The sequence below is a fragment of the Daphnia magna genome, linkage group LG2, assembly GCF_020631705.1.
Source record: "Daphnia magna isolate NIES linkage group LG2, ASM2063170v1.1, whole genome shotgun sequence".
Lineage (NCBI taxonomy): Eukaryota > Metazoa > Arthropoda > Branchiopoda > Diplostraca > Daphniidae > Daphnia > Daphnia magna.
The window spans coordinates 12,379,780-12,402,061 of NC_059183.1; the positions used below are offsets into that span (position 1 = coordinate 12,379,780).

The 22,282-nt window shown below is 37.4% G+C and overlaps 6 protein-coding genes across 9 annotated transcripts; 2 read left to right on the forward strand and 4 right to left on the reverse strand.

The window, feature by feature from the left end:
- Positions 1-8,732: 8,732 nt before the first annotated feature.
- LOC116917225 (kinesin-like protein KIN-14E) lies at positions 8,733-14,557 on the forward strand. Of its 4 annotated transcripts, XM_032922624.2 has the most exons (12): positions 8,734-9,799; positions 10,779-10,918; positions 11,319-11,562; positions 11,738-11,905; positions 11,974-12,196; positions 12,316-12,369; positions 12,448-12,552; positions 12,651-13,310; positions 13,389-13,637; positions 13,710-14,209; positions 14,274-14,352; positions 14,418-14,557. In XM_032922624.2, exons 1-12 carry the CDS (start codon positions 9,312-9,314, stop codon positions 14,466-14,468), a joined length of 2,961 nt encoding a protein of 986 aa, XP_032778515.1. In that variant the 5' UTR covers positions 8,734-9,311; the 3' UTR covers positions 14,469-14,557. The 4 variants fall into 4 exon arrangements, with proteins under 4 accessions (XP_032778512.1, XP_032778515.1, XP_045025536.1 ...); XM_045169601.1 differs by having other exon boundaries at positions 12,651-13,637; XM_045169600.1 differs by having other exon boundaries at positions 14,274-14,557.
- LOC116917301 (alpha/beta hydrolase domain-containing protein 17B) lies at positions 9,704-17,437 on the reverse strand. The gene is made up of 12 exons (XM_045169604.1): positions 16,879-17,437; positions 16,702-16,818; positions 16,455-16,631; positions 16,290-16,391; positions 16,031-16,163; positions 15,730-15,969; positions 14,425-14,487; positions 14,271-14,364; positions 11,055-14,183; positions 10,496-10,930; positions 10,336-10,430; positions 9,704-10,206 (listed from the first exon to the last, which is right to left on the reverse strand). The coding sequence occupies exons 1-6, from the start codon at positions 17,127-17,129 to the stop codon at positions 15,886-15,888; spliced, it is 864 nt and encodes a 287-aa protein (XP_045025539.1). The 5' UTR covers positions 17,130-17,437; the 3' UTR covers positions 9,704-10,206; positions 10,336-10,430; positions 10,496-10,930; positions 11,055-14,183; positions 14,271-14,364; positions 14,425-14,487; positions 15,730-15,885.
- A 694-nt stretch (positions 17,438-18,131) lies between these two features.
- LOC116917318 (60S ribosomal protein L36) lies at positions 18,132-18,983 on the reverse strand. Its single transcript, XM_032922773.2, has 4 exons — positions 18,830-18,983; positions 18,513-18,635; positions 18,316-18,450; positions 18,132-18,258 (listed from the first exon to the last, which is right to left on the reverse strand). The coding sequence occupies exons 1-4, from the start codon at positions 18,971-18,973 to the stop codon at positions 18,172-18,174; spliced, it is 489 nt and encodes a 162-aa protein (XP_032778664.2). The 5' UTR covers positions 18,974-18,983; the 3' UTR covers positions 18,132-18,171.
- A 15-nt stretch (positions 18,984-18,998) lies between these two features.
- On the forward strand, positions 18,999-20,117 carry LOC116917308. Its single transcript, XM_032922761.2, has 3 exons — positions 18,999-19,167; positions 19,304-19,681; positions 19,753-20,117. Exons 1-3 carry the CDS (start codon positions 19,112-19,114, stop codon positions 20,027-20,029), a joined length of 711 nt encoding a protein of 236 aa, XP_032778652.2. The 5' UTR covers positions 18,999-19,111; the 3' UTR covers positions 20,030-20,117.
- LOC116917315 (bcl-2-like protein 1) lies at positions 20,037-20,938 on the reverse strand. The gene is made up of 2 exons (XM_032922769.2): positions 20,298-20,938; positions 20,037-20,238 (listed from the first exon to the last, which is right to left on the reverse strand). Exons 1-2 carry the CDS (start codon positions 20,763-20,765, stop codon positions 20,125-20,127), a joined length of 582 nt encoding a protein of 193 aa, XP_032778660.1. The 5' UTR covers positions 20,766-20,938; the 3' UTR covers positions 20,037-20,124.
- A 297-nt stretch (positions 20,939-21,235) lies between these two features.
- On the reverse strand, positions 21,236-22,281 carry LOC116917324 (gastrula zinc finger protein XlCGF32.1). Its single transcript, XM_032922780.2, has 3 exons — positions 21,916-22,281; positions 21,747-21,860; positions 21,236-21,690 (listed from the first exon to the last, which is right to left on the reverse strand). Exons 1-3 carry the CDS (start codon positions 22,015-22,017, stop codon positions 21,598-21,600), a joined length of 309 nt encoding a protein of 102 aa, XP_032778671.1. The 5' UTR covers positions 22,018-22,281; the 3' UTR covers positions 21,236-21,597.
- Between the last annotated feature and the right edge of the window lies 1 nt (position 22,282).

A 22,282-nucleotide genomic window follows, 5' to 3' on the forward strand; every position in this document is an offset into this window, starting at 1 on the left:
ACATTCACGTGTCACGTGATCTCGCGTTGTCGGATTTCTAAAAATAAAACAAAACAGCATAGAAAATATGAACCAGAGGAATAGAATACTAATACTTTAGAATACACTAGAAACCATTTCTTGGCGAGTTGAAGCGGCTCCAAACAAAGTATGAAACGTCGTTCGACCCACATTTTTAAATAGACAACTCTTGTTCGCTGATTAACCCAGGTTAACCGTTTATTTTGGTAATTTATAGATAACTTGCAATCTCATCAAGGATTAGGAAGTCACAGTTGAAAATCGAACGAGGGATTTAAATAGACTTCGCCAAAAAAGAAAGAAGGAGTCTACTAAATATTGAATTTTTCGATCGATTGTTATACCATCCGTGAAAGAAACCAGTAGTTAAGCCAGCTCGGAGCTGCACAGCTGTTTCATTTGCTTGCGGCGTCGATTAAGGATAGCAGCGGAAGTGGAAGTTGAAATTACTTTGCTGATTCTTTGGAATTTGAAAAAGTTTTTATTGTTATTCGACGTAAATTTCTTCACACAAAACTAAATTCACACTATTACGTATCATCTTTAATAAATCTTGCAATTATTATGCCGAAAACCTGTTCTGAGAAGCATCGAAACTAAACTATGAAAATATTTTAATGAGAGCAACGCGTTGCATTTCCATTTCACACTTCAATATAAAATGATTATTCGAAAAATAAAAAAAAAGATATATTCAAATGTAACCTGTAAATCAATTGCCAACTATTTACTGTGTAACTTGTTTTCTACGTTTTATTCAAAAATTATAAGCCCTGTGATGAAATAAACTCCATATTTGTGATTTTCGTTCAATTTTCAATCGAAATCATGTAGTTTTAATCAAATCTAAATTTTGCCAAAAAATGAAAAAATGGGAAGGGTATAGCCTTCCCACTTTTGTGAAAATCTGCTAAAAATGACATCTGCTAGAATTGAACAAAAATCACACAGTTTAATCAAAATTGAACGCTGATTGTGATAAAGTTGTTTGTTTTCTCGTCAAACAAGCCATTTTTAATAAACGGAAACAAAATGCTGTTAGCGAAATCATATGGGTTACTTGTTTTCTACGTTTTATTCAAAAATTATAAGCCCTGTGATGAAATAAACTCCATATTTGTGATTTTCGTTCAATTTTCAATCGAAATCATGTAGTTTTAATCAAATCTAAATTTTGCCAAAAAATGAAAAAATGGGAAGGGTATAGCCTTCCCACTTTTGTGAAAATCTGCTAAAAATGACATCTGCTGGAATTGAACAAAAATCACACAGTTTAATCAAAATTGAACGCTGATTGTGATAAAGTTGTTTGTTTTCTCGTCAAACAAGCCATTTTTAATAAACGGAAACAAAATGCTGTTAGCGAAATCATATGAGGTTACTTGTTTTCTACGTTTTATTCCAAAATTATAAGCCCTGTGATGAAATAAACTCCATATTTGTGATTTTCGTTCAATTTTCAATCGAAATCATGTAGTTTTAATCAAATCTAAATTTTGCCAAAAAATGAAAAAATGGGAAGGGTATAGCCTTCCCACTTTTGTGAAAATCTGCTAAAAATGACATCTGCTGGAATTGAACAAAAATCACACAGTTTAATCAAAATTGAACGCTGATTGTGATAAAGTTGTTTGTTTTCTCGTCAAACAAGCCATTTTTAATAAACGGAAACAAAATGCTGTTAGCGAAATCATATGGGTTACTTGTTTTCTACGTTTTATTCAAAAATTATAAGCCCTGTGATGAAATAAACTCCATATTTGTGATTTTCGTTCAATTTTCAATCGAAATCATGTAGTTTTAATCAAATCTAAATTTTGCCAAAAAATGAAAAAATGGGAAGGGTATAGCCTTCCCACTTTTGTGAAAATCTGCTAAAAATGACATCTGCTGGAATTGAACAAAAATCACACAGTTTAATCAAAATTGAACGCTGATTGTGATAAAGTTGTTTGTTTTTTCGTCAAACAAGCCATTTTTAATAAACGGAAACAAAATGCTGTTAGCGAAATCATATGGGTTACTTGTTTTCTACGTTTTATTCCAAAATTATAAGCCCTGTGATGAAATAAACTCCATATTTGTGATTTTCGTTCAATTTTCAATCGAAATCATGTAGTTTTAATCAAATCTAAATTTTGCCAAAAAATGAAAAAATGGGAAGGGTATAGCCTTCCCACTTTTGTGAAAATCTGCTAAAAATGACATCTGCTGGAATTGAACAAAAATCACACAGTTTAATCAAAATTGAACGCTGATTGTGATAAAGTTGTTTGTTTTCTCGTCAAACAAGCCATTTTTAATAAACGGAAACAAAATGCTGTTAGCGAAATCATATGGGTTACTTGTTTTCTACGTTTTATTCAAAAATTATAAGCCCTGTGATGAAATAAACTCCATATTTGTGATTTTCGTTCAATTTTCAATCGAAATCATGTAGTTTTAATCAAATCTAAATTTTGCCAAAAAATGAAAAAATGGAAATGGCCTTCCCACTTTTGTGAAAATCTGCTAAAAATGACATCTGCTGGAATTGAACAAAAATCACACAGTTTAATCAAAATTGAACGCTGATTGTGATAAAGTTGTTTGTTTTCTCGTCAAACAAGCCATTTTTAATAAACGGAAACAAAATGCTGTTAGCGAAATCATATGGGTTACTTGTTTTCTACGTTTTATTCAAAAATTATAAGCCCTGTGATGAAATAAACTCCATATTTGTGATTTTCGTTCAATTTTCAATCGAAATCATGTAGTTTTAATCAAATCTAAATTTTGCCAAAAAATGAAAAAATGGGAAGGGTATAGCCTTCCCACTTTTGTGAAAATCTGCTAAAAATGACATCTGCTGGAATTGAACAAAAATCACACAGTTTAATCAAAATTGAACGCTGATTGTGATAAAGTTGTTTGTTTTCTCGTCAAACAAGCCAATTTTTAATAAACGGAAACAAAATGCTGTTAGCGAAATCATATGGGTTACTTGTTTTCTACGTTTTATTCCAAAATTATAAGCCCTGTGATGAAATAAACTCCATATTTGTGATTTTCGTTCAATTTTCAATCGAAATCATGTAGTTTTAATCAAATCTAAATTTTGCCAAAAAATGAAAAAATGGGAAGGGTATAGCCTTCCCACTTTTGTGAAAATCTGCTAAAAATGACATCTGCTGGAATTGAACAAAAATCACACAGTTTAATCAAAATTGAACGCTGATTGTGATAAAGTTGTTTGTTTTCTCGTCAAACAAGCCATTTTTAATAAACGGAAACAAAATGCTGTTAGCGAAATCATATGGGTTACTTGTTTTCTACGTTTTATTCCAAAATTATAAGCCCTGTGATGAAATAAACTCCATATTTGTGATTTTCGTTCAATTTTCAATCGAAATCATGTAGTTTTAATCAAATCTAAATTTTGCCAAAAAATGAAAAAATGGGAAGGGTATAGCCTTCCCACTTTTGTGAAAATCTGCTAAAAATGACATCTGCTGGAATTGAACAAAAATCACACAGTTTAATCAAAATTGAACGCTGATTGTGATAAAGTTGTTTGTTTTCTCGTCAAACAAGCCATTTTTAATAAACGGAAACAAAATGCTGTTAGCGAAATCATATGGGTTACTTGTTTTCTACGTTTTATTCCAAAATTATAAGCCCTGTGATGAAATAAACTCCATATTTGTGATTTTCGTTCAATTTTCAATCGAAATCATGTAGTTTTAATCAAATCTAAATTTTGCCAAAAAATGAAAAAATGGGAAGGGTATAGCCTTCCCACTTTTGTGAAAATCTGCTAAAAATGACATCTGCTGGAATTGAACAAAAATCACACAGTTTAATCAAAATTGAACGCTGATTGTGATAAAGTTGTTTGTTTTCTCGTCAAACAAGCCATTTTTAATAAACGGAAACAAAATGCTGTTAGCGAAATCATATGGGTTACTTGTTTTCTACGTTTTATTCAAAAATTATAAGCCCTGTGATGAAATAAACTCCATATTTGTGATTTTCGTTCAATTTTCAATCGAAATCATGTAGTTTTAATCAAATCTAAATTTTGCCAAAAAATGAAAAAATGGGAAGGGTAGGGGAGAGTGGGGCTAGTTGGCAGGAGGGCAAGTTTGCAATTCTTAATTTAGACGAATTGTGTGAAAGAGGTTTTATTGAAATAATTCATAGTCAAAGATGTTTATCGTGCGCACATTTGTGCAAAGTTTTATGAATTTATCGCCAAATAGTTTAGGAAATAGAAAATAACGAAATCTTTTTGCGTCAAATCCACAATAGTTGCGTGCTTGGTATTCATCAATTTTATCTTTTCTTGGTATGCATATAATTTTTAAAAAATATTAGTTTTATAGAAAATTGTGTCCTCTATCGAACTGTAACAATGGATTTGTTTTAATCAATTACAAAGGAGTAATAAAAATTTTTATTTGAATAAACCCCGGGTTGGGGCAAGTTGATACATTGCAACATGGGGCATGTCGGCATAGGCATTATACATGCATATGTATAGTACATGGCCTGTCAAAATGTCAGGGAATTGTTAGTCGAATTTTTGCTAGATATGACTTATGGTGAACAGTGGTATGCATTAAGGGCCAAAATTTGGCAAATTTTAAGTGTTTCTCTTTATACGATGTTCACCTGTGAAATGTTTGCCTGAATTATGTATATTATTTTTTATTTTTTGCATTTAAGGCTATTAATCCTTATGTAAGTTATCACAACTTATTTCTGAGTTTCCCACTCTAAAATAACTATAGGATTTTTGTTTATTGTAATGTTATTCTAGTTTGTTTACAACATCAACATTTCACTGAAATCCGTATTTAAAATACATGGGGCCAACTTACCCCGTTAGTGGGGCATGTAGGCAAATTTTTTTTAGCTTTTTGAACGTTGATTTTGATAAGAATTCTTCAACGTAGATCAAATAAAAAAATAGCACGAGAAAGCTGGTTATCTGAGCTTTCTTTTACAATTTTTTAGGTGTCAAAATATGAAAAATTAAAGAAACCAGAGAAGAAATTAAAAAAATTGTACCAACTAGCCCCACCCTCCCCTATAGCCTTCCCACTTTTGTGAAAATCTGCTAAAAATGACATCTGCTGGAATTGAACAAAAATCACACAGTTTAATCAAAATTGAACGCTGATTGTGATAAAGTTGTTTGTTTTCTCGTCAAACAAGCCATTTTTAATAAACGGAAACAAAATGCTGTTAGCGAAATCATATGGGTTACTTGTTTTCTACGTTTTATTCCAAAATTATAAGCCCTGTGATGAAATAAACTCCATATTTGTGATTTTCGTTCAATTTTCAATCGAAATCATGTAGTTTTAATCAAATCTAAATTTTGCCAAAAAATGAAAAAATGGGAAGGGTATAGCCTTCCCTTTTGTGAAAATCTGCTAAAAATGACATCTGCTGGAATTGAACAAAAATCACACAGTTTAATCAAAATTGAACGCTGATTGTGATAAAGTTGTTTGTTTTCTCGTCAAACAAGCCATTTTTAATAAACGGAAACAAAATGCTGTTAGCGAAATCATATGGGTTACTTGTTTTCTACGTTTTATTCCAAAATTATAAGCCCTGTGATGAAATAAACTCCATATTTGTGATTTTCGTTCAATTTTCAATCGAAATCATGTAGTTTTAATCAAATCTAAATTTTGCTAAAAAATGAAAAAATGGGAAGGGTTATAGCCTTCCCACTTTTGTGAAAATCTGCTAAAAATGACATCTGCTGGAATTGAACAAAAATCACACAGTTTAATCAAAATTGAACGCTGATTGTGATAAAGTTGTTTGTTTTCTCGTCAAACAAGCCATTTTTAATAAACGGAAACAAAATGCTGTTAGCGAAATCATATGGGTTACTTGTTTTCTACGTTTTATTCAAAAATTATAAGCCCTGTGATGAAATAAACTCCATATTTGTGATTTTCGTTCAATTTTCAATCGAAATCATGTAGTTTTAATCAAATCTAAATTTTGCCAAAAAATGAAAAAATGGGAAGGGTATAGCCTTCCCACTTTTGTGAAAATCTGCTAAAAATGACATCTGCTGGAATTGAACAAAAATCACACAGTTTAATCAAAATTGAACGCTGATTGTGATAAAGTTGTTTGTTTTCTCGTCAAACAAGCCATTTTTAATAAACGGAAACAAAATGCTGTTAGCGAAATCATATGGGTTACTTGTTTTCTACGTTTTATTCAAAAATTATAAGCCCTGTGATGAAATAAACTCCATATTTGTGATTTTCGTTCAATTTTCAATCGAAATCATGTAGTTTTAATCAAATCTAAATTTTGCCAAAAAATGAAAAAATGGGAAGGGTATATAGCCTTCCCACTTTTGTGAAAATCTGCTAAAAATGACATCTGCTGGAATTGAACAAAAATCACACAGTTTAATCAAAATTGAACGCTGATTGTGATAAAGTTGTTTGTTTTCTCGTCAAACAAGCCATTTTTAATAAACGGAAACAAAATGCTGTTAGCGAAATCATATGGGTTACTTGTTTTCTACGTTTTATTCCAAAATTATAAGCCCTGTGATGAAATAAACTCCATATTTGTGATTTTCGTTCAATTTTCAATCGAAATCATGTAGTTTTAATCAAATCTAAATTTTGCCAAAAAATGAAAAAATGGGAAGGGTATAGCCTTCCCACTTTTGTGAAAATCTGCTAAAAATGACATCTGCTGGAATTGAACAAAAATCACACAGTTTAATCAAAATTGAACGCTGATTGTGATAAAGTTGTTTGTTTTCTCGTCAAACAAGCCATTTTTAATAAACGGAAACAAAATGCTGTTAGCGAAATCATATGGGTTACTTGTTTCCTACGTTTTATTCCAAAATTATAAGCCCTGTGATGAAATAAACTCCATATTTGTGATTTTCGTTCAATTTTCAATCGAAATCATGTAGTTTTAATCAAATCTAAATTTTGCCAAAAAATGAAAAAATGGGAAGGGTATAGCCTTCCCACTTTTGTGAAAATCTGCTAAAAATGACATCTGCTGGAATTGAACAAAAATCACACAGTTTAATCAAAATTGAACGCTGATTGTGATAAAGTTGTTTGTTTTCTCGTCAAACAAGCCATTTTTAATAAACGGAAACAAAATGCTGTTAGTGAAAATATTTCGTTTAGTTGTTTTTTATGCTTTCACCACTTGCTCTATCTCTTTAACTATTAGTACTATGACGCTATGACACTGGGAAAGGGAGACATGGAATAAAGATGGCCGATTTCGGTGTTGCCGCATGGAAAATTCCATGCTTTTCGCATTGTGAAATAGGTCTATTCTATATCTTTTGTCTGTAGAAAAACTCGCCAAACCGGTAGATAAAATTGTAAAAAGATAGATGATAAAGAAGATAAAGTGATAAAAAGTAGAAAAATACTTCATCATTTGCTCCTAAAATTTTGCCACCGTTACGTTACGTTATTACCATAGTTTGAAATGGCGTTCAATATCTCAATTCCCCCTGAACCTCCGGAAATCGTTATTCTGGGTGTGAGTGCTGGATAGGTCATCTAAACAGAATTTCTATCAGGAAATTCGTCGAACGGTCGACGATAACACCAAATAACTGAATGATACATTGCCGATTGGATCATTTTCTAAATTTACCTACCGAGGAAAACTGGTTAACTGATTAATTGAAATTCCTGTTATTCATAGTTACCACAAGAAAGCAGAATATCAACTGTAGAGAGAGTAAAACGAGACAGCAGTGGAGCAAACACCACTGAGACAAGCGTGACTAGTTTAAATCCACTTTCCTGTACCGGGAAGACTGTGGACGATTAACACACTAATTTCTCTGACCTACATTCACTTCCACCACCACAAGAGACTTGTCTTTACCTTGAAATACCTGTATTCCAGCTGCATTATACCCAAGCAATCAAAGGCATGTTTCTAGGTCCAGTTTGTTGCCATAACCTCCAAAATCAGCCAGTAGCCTATAATGGTGTTGGTCGATCATGATACTGGTCATGATACTTGTCATGGTAGACTACCATTTTGTCATATTATTTATCAATTGCTAATTTTACAAAAAAAAATTGCATTTTGTTTGTTTGTTTAGTTTTTCTTGCTTTGCTTTTGCTTAGGGAGGGAAGGGAGAATAGTGGCTGAAGAAACAAATTATGATCATTCATTCGAAGTTTTCGGTTCTTATCCTTGCGGATAGAGAAAGACAATCTGTAATGATTAAACACTGCACATTTTGCCGTTATTAGGAGAGGTGAACGCGCTGATGTGTGCATACGGTTGATGGTTATTCGAGCATTACATTGTTTATATCGTTGAAGACTTAAAGGCTAGCGATAGGTAATGTCATCATCGCGCCCTTTAATTTTTAGAGTACTTGATGCGTAAAGCGGGAGGATGCAACGCGACTAACTTTCTTTTAGTTTAAAGCCTATATTACATAGTGCCCAGAAGTAAGCTTTAAAACACGTAGAAAACTTGGAAGGAAGTGCGGTCAGGCGAGTTGACGAGAGTTACTCGAGTGTGCGACAATAACCAAGAACCTAACAAAAAAAAATAAATGGGAAGATGTTACAAGAAGTTATAAAAACGAAAAAGAAAAAAACAAGTCGCGTGCCACCCGCAATGTACTCTACATACCCCATCGCATTGGTTATTGCCCCCAACGAAAAAATGAGCAGCACGCAATACACTTAGTAGTTTCGTAGAAATCCCCGAGTCTTTGACAGTCTTTCTTGTAGAATCTATGCACCGACACCAACCGGATATACCAGTCTGCACGGTCTGATCAACGTGGATGGATTGGCTTCTCTTCAGTTGCTTCAGTTTTTGTCTTTGTCCATTCACTTGCCAACTTTGAAAGTATCTGACACGGTTTAAGCTTGATCGTCGAAGGCATCGTATTAGCGAATGTCCTCTTAACAATTTCAAGCACTTTCAACTTGGGTGAAATAAAAACAAAAAAAAAGGACCAGGCCAGGTGGATTAAATAGCTGTGAAGCAGTTTTGTGGCCACAGTGTGACATTCTTAAAAGAAGCAGCAGCTTCTGCGTAGTGTTCCGCAAGAGAGAGAATGAAGACGGGTAACTGAAACTCCGATCATCTGTAAGCTTCGATCAGGTGCGATCTGTGACAGTCACCAACCATCGAGGGTCGAGCCAACATGCTGATGCCTTGATCTTAATTCTACACTTTGCAAACACTTGCTGGTGAGGCAAATCGCAGTTTCAGTCGTTTTTTTTCTTTCGTTACAACAGCTGAAAATGTGGCGTGAATTTCTGATGAAAATGCGCTCAAAGGACGCTTTATCCGAGAACTTGTACAGTGACGACGACAGTGAAGATACGTGTGATAGTGATTATTCTGGTCTCAGCGGTCACTACAGTTTTCGCAATCGCCAAGATAACAGCGAGCCGTCAACGATGTCTCATTCCCGATTTGCAAGAACGCGCATCAACAGCATTCGTTTTTCGCAAAGTCCGTGCAGCAGTGAAGCGACGATGAGCGCTGCGACGGGAGCCCACGAAGAAGAATCTTGCGTTACTTGGCGTGAAAAATTTCAATTCACCTTATCGCTCATCCGTGAACCGAGATACCTGCTGGCGGAAACACTCGTAGCCGAACAACTCAAACTGACCCTAAAGCAACAAGCTTATAGACTGGAACACATTTTAATACGCCAGACGATTCAAGAGCATCGACAGCAATCCATTACTGCAGTATCAGAAGCTGCTTCAAATTATAATCACAGGTAAATCGATATTTTGTGTCACGTTAGCCTTTTTTTTTTTTTTTACTGGTCGTCGTTCAGCTTGAACTGATGCAAGGGCTCGGTCCTGAAAATACAAGAGAAAAGACTAGTCAGGCAAACAGGAAATCAAAGGAATACAAATAGTTAGCTCAGTTGGGCAGATCGCCTTGTTCTCTTTATCTCCTTTTGTGTAAAAGATTCAATTCCATCGAGTGGAACACATTTTTTTCTTTCTCGTTTCGTCAAAGATTGATGAACAAGAGCGTGCGGCAATGGGAGGGGAAAGGGGTCGATAGGACCTTGAACCAAGCTTTTAGAAAGCAGCAGGTGCTTCATCAGCATACATAAAAAGGGTGTGTAGCTCCTTTCGGAAGAAAATTATCTAGTAGGCAGCTGACCGTATCCAACTATCCATTTTCCACCAAAGAATCATTAAAAGGGAGCACAAAAAGAAACAATGGTTTTAGATAATGGCGTAACATTTAGCCACGGAACGAGCGTAACTTTTTTTTAAAGGAACGTAACAAATTGATTACCAGATGCAGCGTAGTCGGAACGCCCCTTTGCAAAGCTTCTGTTTGCAGAAGCCGCCAAAGTTGATCCATCCGGGTAACAATGTCGACCGTCTCACCTAAATTCAAAACAAAAAGGATTCACAACGTGCTGGCCTGCAAGTTATCCAATGACATGTGGTACCGTCACGGTCGAAAAGGCATACGGCATAGATTGCAAGTCATCCGTGGCAGTGGAGGAAGCCAACACGGAGGTAAAAAGAACATATGGGTACATACCACTGGCTACCCAGAGTTGTACGTGCGATATACAAGAGTAGTTGAAGAGCATCACTAAACTACCAGTCCGTCGCCTCTATTTGAACGGGGATGTTCCTCCATCCAGTGATGTGTCCGGCGGTTCACGTTGTGCCGGACGGAATCAGTTTGTTCCGTTTGTCTCACTCATCCTATTCGTTTTCTTCCAGTGGTAGGCGAGTGGACGGTGATAAAGCTGGAGCGGATATCGAATCATTAAAAAAGCAATTGCTCATTGTCGATCAGCGGCTGGCCACGTTGACTGGACGGTTGGAGGTGCTTAAAGCAGTTCAACAAGTCCTTCCTGCTGGTAAGCCGTTTTCTGAAAAAAACAAAACAAACAAAAAAAAAAAAAAAAAAAACAAATCATTTGCATGTTGGCAATGTACTATAAGAGCTTCCCTCCTTTGGTAAGCTCATTATGATGTCAAACTCAAAGTCATTACCCTTGTACGTTGTTTTTGGGTACTCGTGATTTCCAGCGAAATGCTTCAAACCAAACCTGTGTAGCGTGACTTGGCAACTACAAAAGTTTGATTTATTGCTATTTACACAAGGATCGTAAATTTATTCACAAATGATTAGGAACGAATCACGAAAGCGTATCGTCGTCTAACAATTTCGTTGTACTATTAGTGTTCTTTTTGTTGGCTAATATTCTATTTACGGCAAAAACAAAATATTTAAAATGAAACAAAATAAATAATTAGTTCCTTCTGGCACCGAAATCAACTCCGAAACGGACGAACCGGATTCCTTGGAACCGGTGCAAGAGGTTACGCCATCGATTCAGAATGTCAGTGGAACAATACGGCCAAAGAAAGTCGGTGATAAAAAAACAAACACGGAAGCATCATCCAACGAAAGCGATTTGCTGGCCTTATTACAACTGGAACGACTAGCTCAACAAGCCAGTCGGCGTGATTACGAACTATTGCGGAAGCAATACCAACGGTACTTCCTGTTATATTTTTTTACTAAGATAGTTCAGTCGCTCTTGGCCGTTCAATAACTCGAGTTCAAAAATTCCAATACGGTTTGCAAGCACAAAGAATTGAACGAATCAACGAAAAGAGTATTTGAAATTCATTGCTGTCATTTACTATTTCTGTTAACGGTGAATAACAAGACTCAAAGAGGAACTAGAATGGAGAGATTCAGGTCACGGAGACGATCTAGGCGACGCTGAATTTTCTTCAGAGCTTATCAGCGACCGTGACAGAGATTCAGACAGCGTTCAAATGAAACCTAGCGTCGCTCTCAAGAGTTGGACCTGGCGTAGCAGCAGTACACCCAGGTAAGTGAGTGCGCAAGCCAGCATTGCAAAACGGAAGAACTTTCAACTTGACTTTTCGTGAGCCATAGTCAAGAGTCAGCAGCTACCATCCGGGAGAGTCATCCAGGGGATAACACCTCCACCTGCTCGTCGATAGAGTCACCATCAGTGGCCAACAGTGAAAACAAACATTTGTGGAGCGAAGTGCAATCAAGAGACAAAATCATCACACAGCTGCGGTCGACGATCGCTGAATTGGAACCCGCCGTTGACAAAGCGAGAGCCGAAGCCACACAACGCGACATGATCAACGTATGTATATATATTCAACAATGCATGGATCAATAATTTTTCGTTCCCAAGTCACGGAAACGAGAGGCATTTAAAGCACTTGCTCCGTCACGCATGCTTCTCCCTTTTTTCGTTAACAGAAGGAGCTTGATAGAAAAAACAAAGAATTGCAAATGGTCATCGACAATCTAACGGTACGAGATCCATTAAAGTTATTCTGTACGATTGCCTTTTCACACGTGACCCAAGTCGTGATCTTCACATTCATTTAGGCCAACATCGAGGTATTAAGAGCGTACCAATTAACAGAGCAGCACATTCATGAGAAGACGTTTGTAAGCAGCGACGATAACATCCAACGAAAGCGGACCTACAAAGTATGTCGCTCGTATATAACTTGAAGAAAAACAAGTTTCTATAGTTAAATTCTGAATGATCATGATTATGAATAACCACCGCTTTCCTATACAATCAGGTGACTGAAAACAAAGAATTTGTACAAATGCGCGGTCTGATCACCGAATTGCAGCAGAAAGAAAATGAATACAAAGTCAGAATAGAGCAATTGGAGAAGGTGTTACGCCAATCCAATTCCCTACCTGAAGTTCCCAACCTAGAAGAACTCGAACGACACGTCACTCACATGGAACAAGAATTGGAACATAAGAATGAAAGACTGGCGGCTTTCGAACAATATCTGGAAACGAAAGAAGAAGAATTCTCCGTAATGAAACGCGACCTAGAAAACCTACAAGAGGAGAACATACGTCTCAAGTCCGAAGTAACTGAAGCCATCTACCGGGATAGAGAGAGTAACATGGAGAAGTTAGAACAAGTAGGTCGGGAGCTTCAACAAGCTATGGAGGCTAACAAGCTCTTAGTGGAAGACATCAATCGGGAAAGAGTCCTGCGCAAGAAGTATTTCAATACGATCGAAGATCTCAAAGGTAAAATTAGAGTTTACTGCCGACTTAGACCGATGACTCCTGCTGAGCAGAGAGTTCAGCACTCGGTTGCCGATGTCGTTGATCCCTACACGCTCGTCATAAACACCCCAAAGGGACCCAAAGAGTTCCACTTCGATCGCGTGTTTCTACCAGAAGACACGCAAGAAACCGTTTTTGAAGATACGCATGTAAATATTTATCGAAACTTCACGCACTGCTCCTTGACTTACTCTTCTCGTGTTTTTCCATCGCTTTGGGGAATCCAGACACTTGTGCAGTCAGCTTTCGACGGTTACAATGTTTGTATATGTGCTTACGGCCAGACCGGTAGTGGGAAAACGCACACGATTATCGGTGATGATATTCAACCCGGTTTGGCAACTCGTACCTTTGAACGCATCTTCCAGTTAACTGAAGACCATCAAGCCCAATTTGACGTCCAAGTTTCTTGCTCTATGCTAGAACTTTACAACGACAAGCTCATCGATCTCTTGCGCTTGGCCGATCAGACAGAGGTACTTACATGCAGGTTTTCACTTTGCATTTCCTTGCAGCATATAACTAATGCTTATTTCGATTACAATCAGGTAAAGTTGGAAATAAAAAAAGACAAGCGTGGAATTGTTTGGGTACAGGGATCCCGCATTTCACCCGTTACCGACGCAAACCAGCTGTCAGATCTGTTCTACCGTGGCCTCCACTCTAGACACACAGGCTCGACACGCATGAACGATCGTAGCAGCCGTTCCCATCTGATTGTTAGCATCAACATTGAATGTACGAGCCGGTTGCATGGTACTGTCATACGGGGTAAGGTTAGCTTACTTGATCTGGCTGGCAGCGAGCGTTTCGCCAAATCGGGATCATCCGGGGACCAGCTGCGAGAAGCTTCCTCCATCAACAAATCGTTATCAACTCTGGGTGATGTGATTTCAGCTTTGGCCAGTGAGCAACCGCATACGCCTTACAGAAATAGCAAGCTGACGATGCTGATGCAAGACTCGTTGGGCGGAAACGCCAAAACACTTCTCTTCGTCACCGCTTCCATTGCGGCTTTCAACCTAGATGAAACGTTAACATCACTGACGTAAATAAGCACGAATAAAAAATAAAATAGTGCAAACAATATATTAATAACATACACTTACTAGGTATGCCTCTCGCGCCAAAGCCGTAACCAACGCAGCCCAGAGAAGTGCCGACTGCAGGGAGATTGCTCGTCTCAAAGCGGTATATTGTTCACTAACATTGGTAGAAGGTATTAACAAAATGACTGAGCGCGGTTTCAATGTTAGATCATACAAAAACTCCGGAGAGGGGAAGAAGATGTCGAAGATACGAGTTGAAAAACAGCATCCTGAAAGTCTTTTGGGAGAATTTTTTGTTCTTTTTATTTTGTAAATTATAGCATGTTCATACAAATATTTCCGGTGGATTTTTTTTTTTCACGTGTCTTAAATCTAACTTGCTCTCTTCCACGTCAGATGATATCAATTGTAATCGAAAGAATTGATCTCTTTGCAACTATACGAGAATCTAAAAAATGAAACAAGGAATCTAGAGCAAAGAAATCTAGACGAGGGGAGATAATTTGAGGAAAAACAGGTGGGAGCATCGGCGTAAATGGATAATGCCGCACGAATAATCACGTACGTAGAGCAAACAACAAAACAAGACCGACTTTTTTTTCTCGTTCGTCTTCCATCGTATGTTGTTTGACGAACCACACATTTTCATAATAGGACGCCTGAAACGAAAATTACGCACACGAGATAACAAAAAACAAAAAAAAAACGGGGTGGGCACCTTTGTTTTACTTTTGAAAATGTAAATGGGACTTTCTAACCCATCGCTATATGAAGACGTAACGAGGGAAACTTGGTGGAATATTGGTGGCGGTCGATTAAGGGAAGAACCAATTTTACGATCACGCGAATGCAATCAGCATAAATGGAGTGACGAGGGTGGTTAACAGCCCACTAGCACACAAAAACGCAATAAAGAAGGGAGGTACCAACGCGTTTTAAGGGGATTTTTTTTTTTTTAAAGCTTTGTACGATAATCCTTCACTGCGAATAATACACGACAAATAAAAACGAAATTAACAAAGAAAGAGGCCCAAGTGGAGGCACCAGATTTCTTTTTCCCATTGGATCCAACTCAACCGTTTATGATAGAGGTAGAATAGAAGGATGAAAAAGACAAATGATATCAGTTTTCATCTTTCTGACAAAAGTGGGCAACGGGACAAAAATACACTGCATTTGAAAAGAAGTTCCCCCTTGCGCTACTGTCCCACATATCATAAGACGCGCGTTTATCGGCAATTAGTCCACTGCAAACACACGCACACAACCACACAAAATCCTTTCTACATCAGCACCACTTTGGCCAACTGAACTACATATGAACGTGTGAGATCATCGATAGGATCTGTCGCAAGTTCGTTTTTTTGTTAAAGGAAAAAGCAGGTCGATTTCAAGAAAAATCGCAAAAAGGGATTTCTTAAAAAGAAGGAAAAAAATACATAAAAAAAAAATTTCCCTGTTAAGGTGTCGTGTGTGAGTGACCAGTTCTGAGGGGATCAAAGAGTGTTGTTACTTATACCTTCTCAGGTTTCCTTCATGTTTAGAGAAGTTTTTCTGTTGGGTTCATTGATTCCTTTTTTGGGGTGGCTCGTTCGGGTACCAGGATGAGACAACCGTCGGTGGACGTGTTGGAGGTGGTGCTGGCACTGTTCCCATCGATGGCCAAAGACACCTGTCAATTGGCCAATTCGACAGATACAAACTGTTTCAGACGGTCCAAATATTGGCTGTACAATTCAACGTCATTGTGACCAGCGCCCTTTTAAAATTATTTTGAAATAATGAGTCATCATAAAAATAAAGAGACATATTGTAAATACCTCAACCCACAAGGGCTCTACGGCTTTGGGGCACTTATCGTGGATAGCGAGGCCATGGGAAAAATCAATCACTTCGTCCTCCGTTCCATGGATCACTAGCACTGGCGATGTGATTTTCGAGACTTTGTCGATGCTACCGGGGAAAATAATACGCAATTCAAGGACAAATCTGCTGCTTGATTCAATACTCTTTACGGCCCACTGACTTTTACACAGTTACAAAGATACACACTTACGAAATCCTGTTCACAATACATACCTTGGAAAAGCGTCAAAACACCAGGTGCGCTGCGTCTTGGGAAAAGCGACACGCATACCCGACATTAAGGGAGAATGTAAAATAACAGCGCCAACTTCATACCTAAATGCAATGGAATGACGTTAATTAAAGAATACACGCGAGTTTTGGCAAAACTGTGTTTACCGAGACGCCAAATCAACAGTTGGAACTGTACCAATACTTTGACCATACAGAATCACATTTTCTGGTGATATCCCATATCTAGTCCTCAATGCATGCCATGCAGCATCAATATCTGCATAGAGATTTTTCTCTGAAGGCTTTCCTGTTGTGCTCATGCCATACCCGGTATAGTCATAACTGGGAATTCAACAAAAATTGCTCACTACAATCATGTTAAAGAACAAAAAAACTTGGTTCTCTCTCACACCTGAATATGTTACAATTGATCCTTGTTCCCAATCCTAAATAAAAGCTACTCATTTGGCCCAAATCAACTGCGTTTCCATGGGAAAATAAAATTGTGTAACGAGCATTTGGTGTACACCTGTTAAAAGTAATGTCAGTTGAGTTTGTTACAGATAAGAATGGGAAGTATAAGACTAACCTGATAAACATGCAAGCTATCCGGTTTTGTCTGGAAGTACGTGTGTAGAAAACCTCAATATTTTCCTTTTCCCTTTCAGAGTATTGCCACTCTGCTCGATCAGAAAGGCAAATAGCTTGCTTTGCTCCATTCTCTTCCACAAATGTGTAGGTTGGCTCAGGCGGGAGGAAGGCTAGCTTTGCCGCGATTTTTGATGGCCAAGGAGGACAACAAAAAAGACAGCAAAGCTCTCGGACACCAAGTCCGTTCATGGCTCGACCGTCGTTATCCAGCTTGATGGCTTAGGAAAACCTTCTTTGTGTCACGATTTTACTACCCAAGTGACGTGTTGTAGATCACTAAATTAGGTTACTGTAGGGCGTTTATAAAATTTTCTCATCCAATGATAGATAGAATAACCAAAGTCACAACTAGTAGGTAAAAATCGACGAACGGACCAAGAAGCCGTTCAAAGAAATCGCAAGCAACAAAAACTCACGTCTTCCAGTGCCTACCAGACGAAAATACACAGACCCAACAAACGGCCATGACACAACTGCTCTGCAAAAGCCCACAAAAAAAAAACACCGCCAGGGAAGCAAGCTACACACTCAAGTCTTCCCCACCCCCGTTGTTCGTTTTAATCTGCTGTAGGCGTGTGACGCGGGCGAGGAATATTTACCCAATATCACTTCAATAATATCATTATAACGAGTCAACGGATAAATTAACTATAGCAAGAAATCATTTTCATGTCATACATGAACCATTGTTTTGGCGGCTTACACCAGAGGTGCTTTTACCAAATTAAATAAATATTTGGAATCACATTCCATCCTTAATAATGACTGAAGATACGGAGCAAAGCGTAACCATTTTGTTCAAGCTAAAACCGTGCCCTGCTTCTCAGATGATAAATATTTGTCACCCTTAATTAAATTGAACGCACGAGCTTCTACGTCTTCTATATCAGTGAGACATGCATATAGTAGAACGATTTTTCCTTCCAAACGAACCTTTCCAACTAGCCGCGAGAAAGTGATTTACCTATAACTGCAGAACAGTAGCTCTTTTGATTGCCAAATACTTAAGACTTTTCACTTTCAAAGATATCACACCCTGAATACAGCATACAAATCTCCAATAGAAATTCCTGATCAATAGAGCTACTGGCTCCTCTACTTCAATTTTGGAGCAGTCCAAACCTTCAACTAATTTATAAAATGTGTTGTTTTCAGAAGCATTTTCAGACTAAAAACAATGACAAGAACATCTGACAATGCAAGCCTATGTATTGTTGAACACATACACAGTTTACTTGGCGGCTTGGGCTTTCCTCATCTGGGTGAGAACATTGCCCAATTCTTCACGCTTCCTCTTGGCTCTCAAATGGGTTCCCAGCTAAAGCAATGACAATTGTTATAAGCTCAGTAATATTCAAAAATAAAAAGAACTTACTCGTCTCTTCAAAAACTTCAGTGCTCGCTTGTCCTTAGAGATCTTGAGCAATTCCATAGCTCTCTTCTCATAGGGAGCATGACCAGCGACCTCCTTAACGATGTCACGGATGAACTTGGTGTGTTTAGTAAGTTTCTGCAAAACAAAAACCACAATCAAACAGAAAGCACATCACCTTTTCGATTAGGTTAACATACACCCTTCCTGCGAGAAGGCCTTGGCTTTTGGGGGTTTTTGGTAGTCTTGAAACCCTTTTTCAAACCAACGGCCAGGTCATAACGAGGACGTCTCTTGCTGGGAGCCTGAACCTTTGGAGCTTCCTGTGTTCCATACAAAAATTTCTGTCATGTAAACATGTACTGTCGAATTTTTAATTTTACTTAATTTATCCAAAACTTTAGTTCCTCATGTTTCACTTTAGCCCTAACCATACACAGAATAAAGACATTTTTCACGCAGTATAATCTATAGATGCTACTAATTTCCAAAGATGCATTCGGATGCAAATCCTTACCTTTTCCGACATGTTTTCGAAGTGTTTCGTCGACTGAAGCGAGACTCGACGAAAAAGAACTAGAAAACAAGAGAAGAACGACGAAATCAAATTGCGGCGATGCCATTTGGATTTGGATTTTCGGATCCGTTTTCCGATGCGCATATAGGTGATATGCGCGCATCGGCAACGCTGTATTCTAGAAAATTTACCCTCTTCCTTTTGTTATTATTATTTATTATTACTCGACAAATTTGTCTTTGCCACGAAAACACGTCAGGTGTTCTTCAAAGAAAACAAATTATGAATTTCGACAATTTCTTTCGCCAATTTTTCGGATTATCGTTTCCTGCGAAAAGGTTTGAAATGCTTTCCATTTTTCTCAGGTGTCATTCCTTGTGCGATATTGATGATCCAATAATACCTATCAGAAACACCAGATCCAAATTATTTTCTTCATTCACTTTTTAAATTGCGTATTAAATTTTTTTCCAGACCGCCTGAAGAGGAGCGTGATGAAGATTCACGGAACTTAGACAGTAACCAAATGTTTGGTGGCCCTCAATGGAATAATGAACTTGATCAACTTGATAAAATGATGATCAAACTTCTTAAAGAGAGTTTTGAAAATCTTTCAATGTTCACTGATGTTCCTTTACATCAAGAACACACTGAAATGCCTGTATATCCACAAGCTTCACTTAGAGACCAAATGCTAAAGCCAGGATTTACATATCAACCAAATGAAGGGGAATGGAAATCCAAAAGAAATAGAAAAGATGAAGTTGATTTGGATGAAACTACCAAACATGACAAAAATTTAGCTGCATTGCTACCAAAAGCCAGAGAAGATGGGATGTATTATTCGACCAGGTAGAGTGTCAACAGTTGATTTGTGTTGTCAGTTTTGTGAATGTCCATCTAACAGATTAATTGTTGATAAGGTCTTCCACAAATTATTTCCATAGTTGGAATGGTGCAACAGAATCGAAGTCGACGATAAATGACAGAGACGGCTGTCACAGAGATTTGACGACAAAAGAACTTAATGGGAAAACATATGTCATGGAAAGAAAACAATGCCCTGGAGCTCCCCCACAGACAACAGAAACACTCATTAACTTGACTAGGGAAGAATTGCCAGAATTCCTAAAAAACTGGGGATCTAATCAGGGTGTTGGAAACCAAGATGTGTTTGACTTTTGGGGGTCCTTTAAATAAATAAAAATTTTAGTTTAATTGTATATTTGTGGAATAATTGTAATCATTTAAAATTAAATAAACATACAATACACATACAAGAAAAAAATTACAGATTAATGTGTCAATTTATATGTTGCGACCAGACCAATACCAAGTCCTGTTAAAAAGAAGTACTTCCACTTGTTGGAGGCAGCTGCATCATCTCCAAATTCGTTACAGATTTTAATCTATACAGAAAAAAAACTGTAGATTTGCTTATGGTAAACACAAAATTTGAAGTAATTACCCAGCCTCCTTGTTGCAAGATCCATGGAGTAATTTTGTCATTTAAGTAGCTGGCAAGTATCTTGCTGATATTGCTGGATGACACAACAGGGTCTGTATGTAGCTGCTTGCTAAGTACCCATGTGAAGGCAAACAAAGTCACAATCCTCTCCCATAGAACAATAAAGCCATTTTCAGCTTCAAACAGTTCATCAGCCAATGTAGCAAACTTGTCATGGCCTATACCACGAGAAAGGTCTAGTCTATTTACTAACTGCTGCATAGGAGATTCACAATTTGCCAACACTTCTCCAACGCATGTTGATAACGTCCTGTAGATTTTATCTTTTGACAAATCTACCTTCTCGCCTAATGCTTCTTTGACAATGTTGATGGCGAAAGTTGAGTTTTGTTCGAACACGAATTCACGGGTCGGCTGTGTAGTGTTATTACTTGTTAGCCAAGTGGTAGAAGCCATGGTTTTCTTCATTAAGTAACAGTCCTAAACACGTTACCGATCACGTCTAAATAATAAGAGGTGAGATCAAAATTCACGCAGTTTTGTCTGCACATTACACCATCCTAACCGTCACTATCGTACTGTTGTACTGGTCGTGCATGTAACACACAAGAGAGTAAGAGACTGGGGCGAGAGATCGGAATGCGAGTAGTGGGTGGAGTGCTGCCATCTGCCCTAAGGACACGAGTAAAACAGTTGAGATGCCCTTAGGCAAACTTTTTAATGAATGAATCTTGAAGAGAAATCTTTTTGGAATGCTTGTTGGCCTTATATTACGAGTAACTTTCCCTCTATTGGGAAATTCTTGTCTGGCCTTAGGCCCCAAGGTCGTGTCTGCCATGCTAACCCTTTGTTCCTATCTACACGTTAGAGGTGTAAACTCTAAAACGTTAACCGATAAACCCAACACGCTAAGTTTAAATCAAAATAAAATGGAAATATTTATGCAAAATCTTGTATTACAGGAAACATAACTTAGACAGCAGTTTCAAATCAACTTCAGTTACGTAATCAACAAAATTTTTTGCTGTTCACCTTAACATGAAAATAACTGTAAGAAGTACTTTTTTTTATACACATATCTGGAATAAAGTTAAATGATCAGGAACTTTACATGAGGCTGGTAACAGTAAAGCCAAATAGATGATTATTTGACGTAACAACCACAAACAAAAATGAGACCAAACAGAAGACTTCTTGGTTCAAACATTAAATAAACTTAAGACGGCTTGTTAAATATTTAGTTAAACAAGAGCTTTCAGAAATTCAGCATGAGTCACAACACATTCTGCTCAAATTTCATTTAATATGGCAAATGAGTTGCAATATGTGCCTTCTTTTCTCTACATGGGACCATTGCCGAACAAATATTGCAAGAAACGAACCCTCTGATTCTCTGAAACAGAAATCAAAAATTTAAAAAACCTTCATACAATATTACAACTACTTTACCTTGAACTTGTCATCCATTTGCTCATCATGTTGAAATCTCAAATGAGAATTCAATGCATACTCTAGTTTAAAAGAGGTTCCACATTTTACACACATGTAAGGACATATCCCTGCCTATAAATGGAAAATTATTAATGAAAAATACGAAATAATGCATTATTCCTTTTACGTGGTAAAGCATGTGCCTTTTCAGAAGACTCAGCGACACGAAAAAACGTTCGCAGTTGAACATAGGGCATTCAAACATCTCAATTTTCCCGTCGTTGCCCATAGTGTAACTTTTGTCGGATTACAACTATTACAGAAAATTTTAGCTGACTTGAATCAAACTGGAGAGCTTTAGAAAATTCGAACTCGAGAAAGCAACACGTTTTAATGGCGTAATTGACTGGATGTTGCCAAATTGATTGCCAATATATGCCGGCCGGACATGAGGACATCTGGACATGACATTGAGTCACTGACATTGTTTAAGGCTTTGAGCCAATGCAAAATTTGAAATAAAAAAATTAGCGATCAAGATTCTTTTCATTTCT

Coding starts and splice junctions, on each gene's coding strand:
- LOC116917324 (XM_032922780.2), bottom strand. CDS start 22,017: ATGGGCAACGACGGGAAAATTGAGATGTTTGAATGCCCTATGTTCAAC. Junction 21,861..21,915: donor AAAGGCACATGCTTTACCAC/GTAAAAGGAATA, acceptor TTCCATTTATAG/GCAGGGATATGTCCTTACAT. Junction 21,691..21,746: donor AAATGGATGACAAGTTCAAG/GTAAAGTAGTTG, acceptor TTTCTGTTTCAG/AGAATCAGAGGGTTCGTTTC.
- LOC116917225 (XM_032922621.2), top strand. CDS start 9,312: ATGTGGCGTGAATTTCTGATGAAAATGCGCTCAAAGGACGCTTTATCC. Junction 11,906..11,973: donor CGTAGCAGCAGTACACCCAG/GTAAGTGAGTGC, acceptor CGTGAGCCATAG/TCAAGAGTCAGCAGCTACCA. Junction 12,370..12,447: donor TGGTCATCGACAATCTAACG/GTACGAGATCCA, acceptor ACATTCATTTAG/GCCAACATCGAGGTATTAAG.
- LOC116917315 (XM_032922769.2), bottom strand. CDS start 20,765: ATGAAGAAAACCATGGCTTCTACCACTTGGCTAACAAGTAATAACACT. Junction 20,239..20,297: donor TCTTGCAACAAGGAGGCTGG/GTAATTACTTCA, acceptor TTTTCTGTATAG/ATTAAAATCTGTAACGAATT.
- LOC116917301 (XM_045169604.1), bottom strand. CDS start 17,129: ATGAACGGACTTGGTGTCCGAGAGCTTTGCTGTCTTTTTTGTTGTCCT. Junction 16,819..16,878: donor ATAGCTTGCATGTTTATCAG/GTTAGTCTTATA, acceptor TACTTTTAACAG/GTGTACACCAAATGCTCGTT. Junction 16,392..16,454: donor ACTGTTGATTTGGCGTCTCG/GTAAACACAGTT, acceptor CATTGCATTTAG/GTATGAAGTTGGCGCTGTTA.
- LOC116917308 (XM_032922761.2), top strand. CDS start 19,112: ATGAATTTCGACAATTTCTTTCGCCAATTTTTCGGATTATCGTTTCCT. Junction 19,168..19,303: donor TTATCGTTTCCTGCGAAAAG/GTTTGAAATGCT, acceptor ATTTTTTTCCAG/ACCGCCTGAAGAGGAGCGTG. Junction 19,682..19,752: donor GGGATGTATTATTCGACCAG/GTAGAGTGTCAA, acceptor ATTGTTGATAAG/GTCTTCCACAAATTATTTCC.
- LOC116917318 (XM_032922773.2), bottom strand. CDS start 18,973: ATGCGCATCGGAAAACGGATCCGAAAATCCAAATCCAAATGGCATCGC. Junction 18,451..18,512: donor GGCCTTCTCGCAGGAAGGGT/GTATGTTAACCT, acceptor TTTGTTTTGCAG/AAACTTACTAAACACACCAA. Junction 18,259..18,315: donor TGAAGTTTTTGAAGAGACGA/GTAAGTTCTTTT, acceptor TCATTGCTTTAG/CTGGGAACCCATTTGAGAGC.